This window comes from Spea bombifrons, chromosome 6, assembly GCF_027358695.1.
Source record: "Spea bombifrons isolate aSpeBom1 chromosome 6, aSpeBom1.2.pri, whole genome shotgun sequence".
Taxonomy (NCBI): domain Eukaryota; kingdom Metazoa; phylum Chordata; class Amphibia; order Anura; family Pelobatidae; genus Spea; species Spea bombifrons.
In genome coordinates, this window is record NC_071092.1 from 36,977,118 (window position 1) to 36,991,908 (window position 14,791).

Here is a 14,791-nt window from a genome sequence, read left to right on the forward strand (position 1 = left end):
CCCGGACCACTATAATGTCATAGCAGCCAAAATCTCAGTGGTCATCGTATACCTCTAGAATGTGTTCAGGAACTGTTGATGTTGAAGGTTCATATACTGTATAGGCTTAGGCCTTGAGTAGTCCAGCTTACTGTTTACAGAAACTAATTAGATACAGCAGGGTCTCAAAACTGAGAGAATCGTGGGAGATGTAGGTAGCAGTGGTCTGAATTCTTCGCTCACTATGCCGACGTGTAAAAATGTGTAGTGTTACGCTTAAGAGTTTAGATACCCTTCAGCTTTTGGCCAATGGCTGTATATCTTTAAAAAACATTCCATTTTGGAATGTTAGTCACAAAATCCCTTACATTTAAAGTATAGCTAAATCTCCCTCTAGCTACGGCAGTTTTATGACATATTCCAATAACAAGAGCAATATATGTTGGTCATACATAAACTAGACCTTAAAGATTAACCACAACGGCCTCTGGGTTCTTAGATTAAAAATGTATTATACATGCCACGCGTTACCAGAAGATATTTTTAGTTTCAGAAGAAATAAACTCATCTACATTTCCCAGACTGGTGACTTCTGGGCAAATATTTACCATAACAGAACTGATATTTTTTATTATTTGCAGTTGACGGTACACAGGCAACTTTTTCATTTACATACTAATGAATTGAAGCATTTTTTATATAAATAGATTATCTCAGCACGGAATGTTTCTCATGTAATTAAGAAGGCTTAATGCGTCTCTCTTTTAACTATTGTAACGAACATAGAATAGAACAGACTGTAACTACAAACACCGTATTGGCTCGATGATAGGCTGCACCCTTAAAGTTAAGGGCAATTTTAAAGAGACAATTATTTTTAAAGAAAATTTGGAAAACCAATAACCAAGCCCCCCCCCTTAATTCACAATGCACCTCTCTGCCCCCCTGATATGCCACGTTGCCCCCCAGATATGCCTTATGCCCCCTAGAAATGCCGCTCTGCCCCTGTAGATCCTGTCTAGTTCAGTTGAACAATGTTGATATGTTATTTTGAATTATCAATATGAATCCAATACCGAGTATGTAACTTTTCCACTTTTTTACATTCAATGAGCAGGCCAGAAAAACAAAGCTCATTAAAGACTGCTTGATTTAGACCATAGTGTGATGGAGATTAGAAAAACTCGAACTCTACAATCTGAGTTATGCCCAAAATTTGGGAAATGTTTGGGAAAATCACCCATGCGAGCGGAAAGTATATTTAAAAATTGTAACTATGATATATGACTATTTGCACCATTCCATCATCATATGATTTAGTGCCAGTTTATTGAAATTCAGTAAGCATTATTCTTTCTCGAAGAGAAGAAAAGTTTCTTCAAAAATATTGATAGGTTTTTACACTTTAATAGTTTTTTCCTTTTTTATACGTAGAAATGTATGCCAGCAGAAAATTGTGTTATTAAATGATACACATTCTGCACATATATGAAATATCATTCTGTAATGTAATGTAATAGAACTTCATGTTTTGTTATTATTTTTCACATCAGTGAAAATGTGGTGAATTTTATCAGCTGGGGAAATACATTTTTTAAGGGTGGGAGGTTAATTACAACAATATTGACTGTCCAATTGCAAGAACTAATAGGGTCACAATATGAAGGCTTCAAATCGATCTTTGGCAGTTATAGTAAAGTGAGTTGATCAATTGGTAACATGTAGACATTGCACCTTTTAAATATAAGAAGCTGATGCATATAAAAAGCTAATGTATTTAAAAGTTATGGAACATCTTTATATGACCAAAAGCATGTGGACACCTACCATTAACCTAATATGAGCTTTTAGACATCTTATTCCAAAACCATGCGCATTAATATGGAAGCCTCTACTCTTCTGGGAAAGCTTTCCCCAAGATTTCAGATTGTTTCCCCAAAAGAGCATTTTTGAGGTCAGACACTGATTTCGAATGAGAAGGCCTGGCTCACAATCTCCATCCCAAAAGAAGTGCGATGGGGTTGGTCTAGGCTATGTGAGGCCGGTCAAGTTCTACCACACCAAACTCATCCAACCATGCCTTTATAGACTGTGCTTTGAGCAGTGTGGCAGAGTCATGCTCTTCAAACATCCCCATCTGACATGCATATAGTAAAGTGTTATTTATCACTCTAAAGAACATGTTTCCACTGTTCCAGTGTGTGGGATATATTAACTATATATAACTACAGGATAACGTGCCCTGCCATAAAGCAAAAATAGTTCAGGAATGGTTTGAGGAACAAGTTCAAGGTATTGACTTGGCCTCCAAATTCCCTAGTTCTCAACTCAATCGAGTATCTGTGGGATGTGCTAGACAAAAAAGTTTGATCCATCGAGGCCTCACCTCGCAACTTACAGGACTTAAAGGATCTGCTGCTAACGTTGACGGGTCAGGAGTGTTCTGGTGGCAAAAGGAGGACCTACACAATATATATATATATATATATATATATATATATATATATATATATATATATATATATACACACACTTACAGGTAATGTATATATACTACATGAATTATATGCATAACCTGTATGTATTTTACATATGTATTATATTTAGGATAGCCATATGCATGTCTACATTTACTATATTAAAAAAAAAAAAGCTTTTCCAAAAGTAATACAATTCACTCAAATATACAATACTTGATATTTTATTACATTAACTATCATCAAAATTGCATTCTTTTAGGAATGTTTTTTCTCTCTCTCAGAAACGAGGTATTTACAGATACAAATCTTTTGGCTGTAAGGAAAGATCACAGGTTTGTTCTTTCTGGAAGGAGAAGGCTGCGGTTAAGTGCGTAACACATCTGCCCCCTTCATTTAGCAAAGTGTATAATGGCTGAAGACTTATTTTACAAATAGATGCGTGATTTTGTAAAAGCACAAAGCTTTTTTTTATGGAAAAGGATTAAAATAATTGAAGGAAAAGGATTTTTCCCTGTATTATTGTATAGAATTGGGGGCAATACATTTCCTTTTATAATTAGAGCATTCTCATTTTTTTAAGTAATGTATACAGGCATGTAGTTATCTATCAATAAAAAGAATGAAGCAGAACAAAGAAGCTGTCACAGCCCACACAATGACGCAAGCTGTTATTTTGTGCATAGTAGGTTAATATTTTTTTTAAAAAACACAATTGTACATTTACCAGGTATCCAAGTCAGACAACCCAGGTATGTTAATAAAGAAGCAATCCGTGTACAGGATTCACCCTGGTGACTGCTACACAGCGATTTATCTTTGTGAGTTAACTAAGCCTAAAAGTCCTTTGAAAAGGCATCCATTGTAATTTGTAAGCTTAATGTGTGTCTGGAGCAATTTAGGTTGCAGAAATTGCTCTGATCCTTGCTAATGTTTCATTTGTCAGCGTTCTCCCTATTGTGAAACGTTGTGCATGTGGGAGAAGTATTCATGTTTTAATAATGGCCTATATGCTGCCAGTTATATGAAAACCCTGAGGTAAATGGCAGGGTTGGTTCCAAAAATATAATTCTGTGTTTCAAAGTAGAATTTATAGGTTTGGATGTTTTTGAAGGAAAAAACCTACAAAAATTGGCTTTTGTATTTTTTTTTTCATATGAAGTAAGTCACATATGTGGCTTTTGTGCAGAATGCCGTTTTCTAATCATTGACAGCGTGTGTCATTAATGAACGTGGAAAGAATGGTGGCCACTCATCCGCGATGATTAAATATTCTTAAAGTGCTGGAATCTTGGATGGGTTATATTTGAGTGGAGGTGGATAAAAATAGACAGACAGCATAGTATAGGGTACTATCCCCATGGACCGGGAATTCTGACTTACATTCTGGAGCCTTTGGAGTAATTTCCCGGTAATGAAATTATGATCTAGTCCAGAACCCCTGTGTTGCGTTAAAGTTGACAAATTCAAAAGGTAAAAACTGGTCTCAATACAGCATATTAGTAACAGTGCCCAAAGGTTCTGTATTGCAGCCATGGGGCACATTGTTTAAATTATGCCATCATATACCCAAATAGTGCACACAAGTCTTCTCCCAAGCTGGCTTGGTGAACACTGCTGGTGGGGGTTTGTTAAGACCCCCATGTGCATGTGAGGAAATCGACCCCATTGAAATCAACAAGCTTACTCTTTTAAAAATGGTCAAGTGCCAACCATTTATCTTGCATTCACTTGCTGTCAGTATAGGAAAGTACCCCTACCAGCTCCTGTTGGTTCCTATAGCGATAACACCAGAGTCATATTTACATAGAGAGCATGTAGACAAAAGGAGGCTTTAACTACCTAATGGAACATTTGCTCCAAACGGTATATTTCATCCTCTGTACACGCACACACTGTATGCTCTTGCGTTGTTTCTGATCCATTTCACTTTAAACATCCTGTGGCAATAATGCACTTGGAATAAGGTACTGCAGATGTAAATTATAATTTCCAATCCATCACTTGGTGACATTCCAAAAGCACTAGTAACTATGGAGACCATAATGACATAACAAATGTAGAATATAAACATGTATATATATATAGCCCTGTTTAACATATACACAGTATGGGCCTAATCACATTTCTCTTATGAAACTTCCTTTCATATGTCCCCTCACCGTTCTGTTCATGGTTGAGTTACCAATTTCTGTTTTTCTTGCAATACTCTTTACATGGTGCAGATATGGAAACAGAAATAATACGTACACCTTCATGTAAAAATACATTTGCTCCTAAAAAAAAATACTGGCATTAAATTCAGGAATCCTGAAAGTATGCAGAAGATTTCTACATTACCAGTGACTGACTTTAGTTAGAATCAGAGCCATAGCTAGCAACTTTTGCGCCCAAGGCAAGAATGGAAAATTGTGCCCCCAGCTATTTTTGTACAGACGTTGTTTTATTTACACTGCCCTTACACATTGCCTGTGCACACACCTGTCCATAAACACACCCATACACTGCCCTACATGCTGCCTCTACACACACCTGCCCATTAACTTGTGCATTCGTATTCGGGCCAACATGAAAACGAACACGAAGGGTGCGTTTTCGTTGTTCAGCCCGAATACCAAAGAAATGAACATGACGTGTTTGTCTTTGTTTACTAATTTCCCTGGTCCCTTCCCCGTCTAGCCTACCTTATCTACGCAGCATCGCAGGGGTTAACGGGAGCGGAAATTAGTAGGTTCACCGTCAGATATTAAAGGTCCTTCCGAGACCTTTAACTCTTGGAACGGCCAAGTGGTCTCCCCAGGCTGAGTTTCGGCACCAGGATTTTAACAGTCTGTACGAGCGACTCTATTGGTCACCAGCAGGGGGCCCGTCTGCCATCAACCAATTGGCCATTACACCAACAGGGACTTTTTTGACATTGCATTCTAATTAGACATTAATATAAAGTTGTTCCCCCTTTGCCGCTATAAAAACTTCCACTCTCCTGGGAAAGTTTTCCACAATATTTTGGAGAGTTTCTGTTGGAATTTCTGCCGGGGGAAGCATATGAAGACAGAAGAACAAGAAGAGGCTAGCTGTAGTTTACAACCGGCTTATGAATACATGCCAGGATTACTTGCTACAAACCGATTGAGGTTCCTCTAAAGAAAAACCCCACCGTGATGAGAGTATTTGAAAAAGAATAGGGTGTCATTAGATTATGTTAAGAAATCCAGGAAATGTCAAAAAAACACAACACGCTCCATTTCACTAAAGATTACAATTAAAGCATGAACATTTTTTTTGCTGGGTTTGTCTATTGAATTTTCATAAGGAAAACTCAAATATTACCCTGGAAAAGGAAAATTGAATGACGTGATCACCCGAGTACCTCATCAACCAGCAGATGGCGATATCTGAGTGCGCAGAGACTGCAGATCGAAACATCTTGGTATGAAGAAATTAAAATGAATTTTAAAGTTTTCACGTACCATGCATTATATATATAGATAGATAGATGTATATATATATATATATATATATATATATATATATATATATTTTAAATATTAGCTCAAAGTCTTTATTTGCTTTACATAGAGAATAATGGCTGTGGACAGTGCTTTCATGTCACCCAGTCATAGCAATTTGAATACGCACATTATCTCTGTGAAGGATGGTGTAAATTTAGCTCCATACGTCAGCGTGATTACTACGGCCCTGGGAAGTGATTTAAGAGTGCCATCACTTTTGATTAAGCTGTTGTGTTCACCATGGCCTCGGGATGGATTTAGTATGGTCTTTTTTATAGACATTATATAATTATATATATATATATGGAATCCCATAGTAATTGGTTTAATAAGGTGTGATATATATGCTGATTACTTATATCCATAATAACTTCAAAACTTTCCAAAATTAACCTAATAAAAACCCTAGCATAATGTGTAGAAGATTTCCTGGCAGGGTTACCTTTGTTTGTGCAGGTTCCCTAGACAAAAAAGCAGTAGTTGGTGGGTGCCTGAAAAATGAAATCATGAGACAGGATAGGGCTGACAAGGGTTCATGGGGGTGGGAAGACTATTGCCTCCAAAGCTGCTCTAGTTTAAACATTTGGGCCACTACCTGAAGCTTTTTTGTGTCGTACTTCAGATTCCACATGTATCCGCCTAGGGTAACAAGGACATAAGGCAACATTTAAAGCCTAACCTGATCTTTTCTGTGCTCCCTTTATTGCAATTCTATTAAATCCTTTGCTGTAAATTTGTTTCGGACAGAACTGGAAAGCAGTCATTGAGCTTGTCTGACAGGTGTGTCTCAGGGTACTTTATGACTAGGTCACTTATCTGGACTTGTTCCCGGGGTTGAATGCCGCCAACTCTCCCTTGAGTGGAGGTGGAGGTCTGTGCAGCCGCTGGCACGGAGCACCCCCACTACCTTCTCCATCCTGGTGCACAGTACACAAAATAGGAAGCATTAGGACACGGCTATGCTGGCTGTACACAGACATCTCTTTCACTATGGCGGTTGTTGGAGGGGAGCCAATGGACATCTTCTTTGGGCACCTAAATTTAAGATTTTAAAAGATTTATCCATTGTACGGGCTGATTGAACTACACATTATTCAGGACCTACTCATCTCTCCTTGCGAGGAAAAAAATACTGGGGTCGGTGCTTAACTATCCATAGTGAAGTCAGGGAATGCTTTAATGGTTAAACATCTAGTGATAAACTTGGTTCATTGCTTCTGTCTAGCGTCAAATGATTAATAGAAGACCATACTGACGCCCCAGATCATTGAGGCTTTATATGCCGCTCTGTGATAAATCAAGACCTGTAAGTAATAAAATAATACAGGTATAATAGATTTTAAAATGTAAAATATATTATATTGGTTCAAAAGAGGTAATGTGAGCATCTTTACCGATCTTCCCCAAGGTAGCCTTTTTAAGGCTGGGATGAGGAAGGGGGGATACATTTAGGACCAAGGCTAGGTTTGTACCTACTGTCACAGATCCCACATCCCTTAAATAAAACAGTTCCTTTATTTTAAACGAAATATCCCTTAAACAATTATACAGATAAAAAAACTGAACTTAAAGAAAGAGTTGAAGCCCATGACTTCTTTTTGCTTACTCTTAAGATGGATAGGAACAGCTTGGTTAAAAAAAAGATATTACTATTGTACAAAGCATTTGAAATACTGATCTACAGAATGTTCCTCATTAGTGATTATATATTGTCTTGGATCAATCCAATCCACCTAGAATTTATGTTAATTAAACTCCAGCAACACTTTTGTAAGAATAAAACTTTTTTGGATCTCAGAGTTTGAAGCTTTTGGGAATGAAGGCCAAGACGTGCCACTAATTCTTGATAAACGGCGTACTATGCGTAAAAGCAGAGCCTCGTTACTTTTGTAATACCCCGCGACTTATTATTTGTACGAAAGATGATAATGATTATGATGACAATAAGCGCTCACAGGAATGAAATTATAGCTTTTCCAAATTATAGTTATTGTGTAATTGCTATGATCGACCGATAAAGAAAAGTGCAAGTAAATTATGACACAGAATATGTCAGAGTCTCTGTAGTCCCCGAGCATTAAAATCATTTTGCTTACAGTGGGTTTCTAAGAAGTCTAAGAAGTTCCTTGAAACACTTATTATGAATGACTTATAATATAAGAACAAACCAAAGTGCAAGTGAAGTGCCTTATATGCTAACAAAGCTGCGTTTCAAAAGAATTATTTTCTTCTTTGCTCTATACTAAAATGAAAAAAGGAACGGATATATTGTCTCACAGACCCCAGCCTAGTTTAAAAGCAGTGCTTCATTAGGTTATAATTACTATATAGCAATGGTCCCCTCGTCTCTCCTTGCCAGTCTTCCCCTAAAAAATGTGCTACATGACGGCAGTGGTTCTTGATATACAGGACACTAAAGGTAGCTTTGAATAAGTAGTCAGTGTTAGCAATAGGGTGGCCACCTGGCCGGTATTTCACCGGCACAGACGGTATTTAGAGCATCTCCTGATTGGCAGGAGGGGGAGCACCCAGAGCCAGGGGTGGGACGAAGAGCTGAGGCACGGCCATTGGGCGGCTTGGTGCGTGCACGCCAGCCCCTTTAATTTCATGAACGCCGGCCTCCACCTGCTGCCCCCACCAGACACCAGGGAGTCAGAAGCAGTGGTAAATCAGGGGGGAGGGGCATAAGGCTTTTCTGAAATGCCTTTTAACCCCTATATGCCACTCTGCCTCCAGAAATACCTTGTACCCTCTAATACATATAGCTTGTATTCACATAAAGTTCTTTTCATTCAAAAATACCCAAGCACCCTTTTTTTTTAAAACAAAATGTTATTGTGCCATACCTTGATTCCCCTGCTCTGCCAGGGCCAGATATCGTATTAGGCTAGCTTAAGGGTATGTACTTACCCAGTTATTTGCATTTGTTTGTGGGCTATTTGAATCGTGCAAGTCATACACATACCAACTCAGCCTCTCTTGCATATAAAGCTCAATGGAGTTGGCACTTCCTAATAATGCATACAGATAACTGGAAGCTGCAACATTCAATTATTGTGCATGTCTTTAAATAGTGAATACAACTCAAAGTATACCGTTGCCTAGGAACCTGAAAGTGAAAACCTTCTACAATGAGTGATGCATACAGATTTCTAAGATACAAAACCAGTCCGAAGAAGAGAGTTTGGTGTAGTGTAGTGTGCGCACGTTCACCAGACAATTGATATTGCCATTGGTAACATAACTTGGCTTTGTGTTGTATGTAATGCCTAAAAAACATACAAAAATGCTTGCTACCTAATATCATTAAATATTAAGACGACAAACTTTCTCCAATACATCTGTTTGATGTTTTCAAAATAAAAACTTACTATTAATGTGTGGCTTTTTGTGCTAAATGGTAGGTTTCATGTAGGATCAGATTTTCTGACAGACCAAGGGAAGATTGGCATCTTTTAATCCAGGGGCATATCGGCCGTGTATAATTTCAGCTCTACCATATAAGCATATTAAGCAGCTGTTTAGGGTCCCCACTTAGTGAGGGGCCCCCTAGCAGCAGCTGTCACTAAGTTATGTATAGCACGGCTTGCATGCATCCCTAGTAACTTTTTGGTTTGACCCAAAGTCTTCAGGTGAAGAGCTGCTTCCCCGGGACTCCACATCAGTTCCTTCAGTCTGCGAGCAAAGCAGCAGGGTTTAATCATGCCAACTTGCCCAGGTTGCACCTACTACCCACCCAATACTATCTACTACCTGTCCAGTAAAAACTGGCTGGGGTTAACTCTGTCCCTACATGAAGCTACCCCTCACTGACCCTCTCGAGACCAGGGGTGGGCTGGTCCAAGGGGACAGGGAAGCAATTGCTCCTGCACCCGTCCAAAATTCTTCAAACAGTGGGGTCACGTGATGTTATGTGACCCTGCAGTAACAGCACAGCTGCTTGCACAGTGTGCGAGTAGTCATAGAAGAAATGTTGGAGTAAGTAAGGATGTTTTGATGTGAGTATGTGTCACAGTAAGTGTGTATGTATTTTAGTGTGCTAGGGTCAGTGTGTTAGAGTGTGTAACTGTGTACGAGTTTGTGTTAATGTCAGCACTTGTGTAAGTGTGTGTGTTCGTTCGTATATTAGCTTCCAGGAGGGGAGCCAAGGTTTTGGGGTCACTTGGCTTTGCCTGCCCCCCGGGCCTGAATGTGCCAGCCCTCCCCTGCTAGAGACAGAACTGGGACTGACTACCGGAAAGGGAGGGATGAGTTTAGCCGGATCTGGGGCACCAGGTCATGTGCTTTCTGCACCAGCGTGCCCAGTCTTAGTACATGTACTACCCCTGTACAGACCGTCTGGATATCCATCCTTAGTGCCTTCATTATTACGTTCAAACTGATCAGACATATTCTCTTTGTAACATTTTCTTATAGGTTGCCAAGCAACAGCACATGCTGTAATGTAAAGCATTAAGCATTATTGTCTTATTTAAAGGGCAGATGCTATGAGGGAATGCTGATCTGGTTTCTTGCCAACTCATTACATCATTTGGTTGTTAATCTAATTAAATCATGTAATGTTTGGTTCTTTCCATATGTGCGCCTTAGATCTACATGCTAACACTATATGGTCCCACCACAACATACATTATGGATGTACTCTCATATATAATGGGAATACTCACGAAAAAAGTGGTTACTTGCTATGTGGTTCACACCATCTCTGACAGTTTTATTGCCTACATTTCTTAAACACACCTGCAGAATGAAACCTTCTAAACTTTTAGTATGGTATCCTATCTGGAGACATTGCCATTGTGCTGTTTACATGCTTGCTAATGCATTTGCTTGAGTGTCAAAACATCTTGCAGATGCTAATGATCTATGCTTATTAATATGTACAGGCTTTCACAGCCTGAATCTTGCTCACTCTCCTGGGGAGATATGAAAGGGTGGACGACTGGAGACAAGGAGTGTAAAATAAAGACTAGAGGGGAGCTGCTTCTGGCTGCAGGCAGCATTATACAGCCTACAAGAAGCACCTTCAATTAGAGGAGATGAAAGAGGAGGGGGTGGGGTGTGTGCACATTCTGGAGTTGTCTCCATGAGGAAGTGTGTGTGTGTGTGTGTGTGTGTGTGTGAGAGAGAAAGAGAGAGAGCATTTTGGCATCAGGACATCTACATGTTAATACTGCCTGCAGTACACAAGCAGATCAGCACGGGAGAAAGCACTAAAGACCTGCTGCACAATGTATGTTGCCTTTCTTTCTTTTTCCCTGTAGATTATCTTCATTGCATGAGTTACATGTGGGTTTTCTTGTATTTTTTTCCTTTTCTCCGTACATTGTCTTCATTGCGTGAGTTACATGTGGTTTTGTTCTCTGCTTGCATTGCGCTTCGCTGGCTGCCTAGCCCATTTTAAACTGATTTAATTATGTCTGATTTCCCCACCCAAGGCTGCAAAGGCTATTTGGCGTCTCATCGTGTCTATTCCACGCTGCCAGTGTTTTTTTTTTTTACATCCCCTTTGTGATTTGTTTCATCTTGTATGAGTGCGTACTAATTCCGCCTGGACTCCTGCATGTGGTTGTTAATCTCAAGATTTCATTGTCAGGAAGTTCATCTCTTTGCTCTTTTGAGCTTTGCCTTTCCAGGCTGCTCTTCCTCACTGCCTGTGGTCACCTCTCAGGATTATGGAAGGGTCTTATCGAGACATTTGGACACAGTCTGCTTAAATGTTTTCAGGCTTAAATCTTCTTTGTCATATTTTTATGAACTGATCACCCCTTGGGCATTTGGGATACATCTGGATGAACCGGACTGGGTTTTTCCTTCAATGAAATTACAGTAACATTGTTAAACCGGGGAGCAGTTTTTTGTTTCTTGAAATTACTCGTTAATTAATTAGACGCTTTGGCTACTTATACTGGATCCACATCCCTTCTTGTAGCAGGGTTATGGTGATCGTGTATTCTTATGCCTTAGGAATGCTTGATTTCTATCTGCTTCAGTGTTGAGAACATTCTATATACAACTCTATACATATCTTCCAAACAGAGTGAGTATGATAAGCCTGGTGGTTATTGGATTATCATTTAATAGCCCCCCCTCCCTTTTGTCAGTCTGGCTCCTCTATGTGGATTAAGCCTCTGTTTTTCCCTTAAACTTGTAGGATGGCTCGTTTTGGAGAGGCGATGGCTGGCAGGTTGGGATCTGGAGATGGAGGATCGGAGCGAAGCAAAACACTTCAAGGGTCCCCAGCTGCCCCAGTGGGCACCCAAGCAGCATTCAAACAATCCAAAGCCCAAAGAGCAAGGACTATGGCTTTATACAACCCCATCCCGGTCCGACAGAACTGCTTCACAGTAAACAGGTCTCTCTTCATCTTCGGAGAAGATAATATCATCAGGAAATATGCGAAGAAGCTAATCGATTGGCCATATCCTTTACACTGTGCCCTGGAGAAAAACCCTGTTTCATTTCTATGGTATCTGCAGCATCTATGACGGGTATCCATCAATACCCTGATAGCATAACTGCAGTCAATGAGAATATCTTTAAGTCGTAAATAAGGTAAGACGATCGGTACAATGCAATAATCCCATTTGTGAATCCACACACACACACTGCCACTCAGGCTCACATTGTCTTTCATTTCTATTCACAAAATTGTTTGATCTGCTCTTTAATTAAGTTGTATACTCTGTATGTTAGTGTTTTTTTTTTATGTACCTATGATTACATACAGACACAGCTCCCTTATTTAGTTTTCAGTTATTCCCTGTCCTGCTCGTCAGTATCTGCTCCCCTACAGGCCATTAAACTGCTCCCTAGAAGAACTTCTCCTGCCCCACGCATCACTGATAAATCTCCAATGCCTGTACTATAGCAGGGCGAAAACCTTCATAGCTACCCCCCTTCTTCTTAACGCAATTATTAATTATTAAAAGCCTGGCGCTCGCAGATATCCACCGCAACAGAAATAACAATCACTTTTAGTACAGTGATGACAAATTGTCCGCTTTCCAGATTAAATCATGCTTGACAAGTCTTTGAGATACTAACGATACACTGAAGTGATAGATACAGCGAGGAGAGGGGGTTTGTTAGGCTTCTGCGTGTGATGTGTGCCAGGAAAACATTTTCAGCACCACAGACAGCAACTAGTGAGAGCCTAGGATTGTACATCTGCCGTAGAGTATCTCTGAACTCGGCACCGTGCATGGAGATGCTGAAGTTCTACTGGGGAATGACCATGGGAAGTATTATATGATTGTCTGACAAATTATATTATTATTATTATCTTTCATTTATATAGTGCCAACAATTTCTGCAGAGCTTCTTACAGTCCATATGACAAAGCTAGAACTGACAGACTGCTGCAATTGCATTAGGTAAAGGGTGGCTTGCTTGGAAGCTTACAATCTAAAAGATTGCATTTATGTGCTTGCTAACCCATTTTTATACTGGAGAGTGATTTGTACTGCTGCGCAGACAGGTTGGTTGTCCCTGGAACATTTACCGTACATTTATCCTTCCCTTCCTCAGACTAATCCTCTTTGTCACTGTCCCACGCAGCTCATTTTGTATACAGCACCCCAGGCAAAACCAGTAACTGCTCTTCCAGTATCCCCGCCTATTGGTCAACACTCACGACCCTCCCGTAATGATAAAGATTCCATATGGAGCACGTTTTTAAAGAATCCCTGGGCAAACACGCTTAACGAGAAAATAAGGTCAATTCAGATTTCTGTTTCGTGATAGCTGTACTGGCAGTAATGCTAACCCTTGCTGTGTTAATGTCACACGTTTTATTCCCACCCCAATAGCTGTATAGCACAAAATAACCTAACTACGGCACTTTTCCTAAGTAATCATGAAGATCACATCTACCAATGAAAAACAAACACGGTGTTACTATTTGGAATAATTTTCATGGTTTTAATGGGTTATTTTTTTCACAATTTTGGCCAATGAGATAGAAAGGAAGTATATACTTTGGATAACGAGGCAGCCCTGGCACTTTAAGGCCAGTGGCCACCTAATGCCGTAACACAGACGACAGATGGCTGTGGCAGGTCACACATTACATTTTATGCTCACGTAGCGTATGGCCAAGTGTATCCAGCCTATGGCCAAACACTGCAGGTGCCTATGGAGCAATTTTGGCCAGTGCCCAGTATGCCAGATGGCCAGTCAAGGCTTGTGTGTATGTATATATATATTTATATATATATATATATATATATATATGTACATATATATATATATATATATATATATATATACACACACACACACATACACACACACACACACACACACACACATATATATATATATATATATATATGTAATATTAAATATATAATATGTATATATATATATATATATATATATATATATATATATATATATATGCCATACACTTTGCTTTTGTTTTCTGCTATTGCTAGTGAGCTCACTAACAGCAGTCCATATTTTGACTTAATTATCACACTGTATTATGTTTCATTACATAATGACATGTATGTAGTTACATGCATATTCTAGTTGATTATTCTTTTATACAATATGATGCCGCACTGTTCCCTGGCTAATAGGGCATTTTTTTTTTGGATGGGTCATTTTGCTGGCAGCAATATGTGGGAAATAAGCTAAACTGTGTTCAGGATGCATTAGCATTGAATACGTTGAGGATGCGAATATTTTGCCGTAGGAGGTAGAAGTGTACATTTCACCAAGCCATTTATAGCGGCTCCTTCTTTAAAATTCCTTCTCTTTCCGCATGGATTTAAGGAAATTCTACTGGATATAAATAATTATGTTCCAAACACCAGG

The 14,791-nt window shown here is 39.3% G+C and overlaps 1 protein-coding gene across 1 annotated transcript in view; it reads left to right on the forward strand.

Moving 5' to 3' along the window:
- LOC128500902 (voltage-dependent R-type calcium channel subunit alpha-1E-like) overlaps positions 1 to 12,462 on the forward strand; it is a 40,046-nt gene extending 27,584 nt beyond the window's left edge. The window contains exon 2 of the mRNA XM_053470274.1: positions 12,123 to 12,462. Within this exon, the coding sequence (XP_053326249.1) occupies positions 12,123 to 12,456 (334 nt within the window). The 3' untranslated portion in view covers positions 12,457 to 12,462. The remainder of the gene's footprint in view (positions 1 to 12,122) is intronic.
- Positions 12,463 to 14,791: the final 2,329 nt, after the last annotated feature.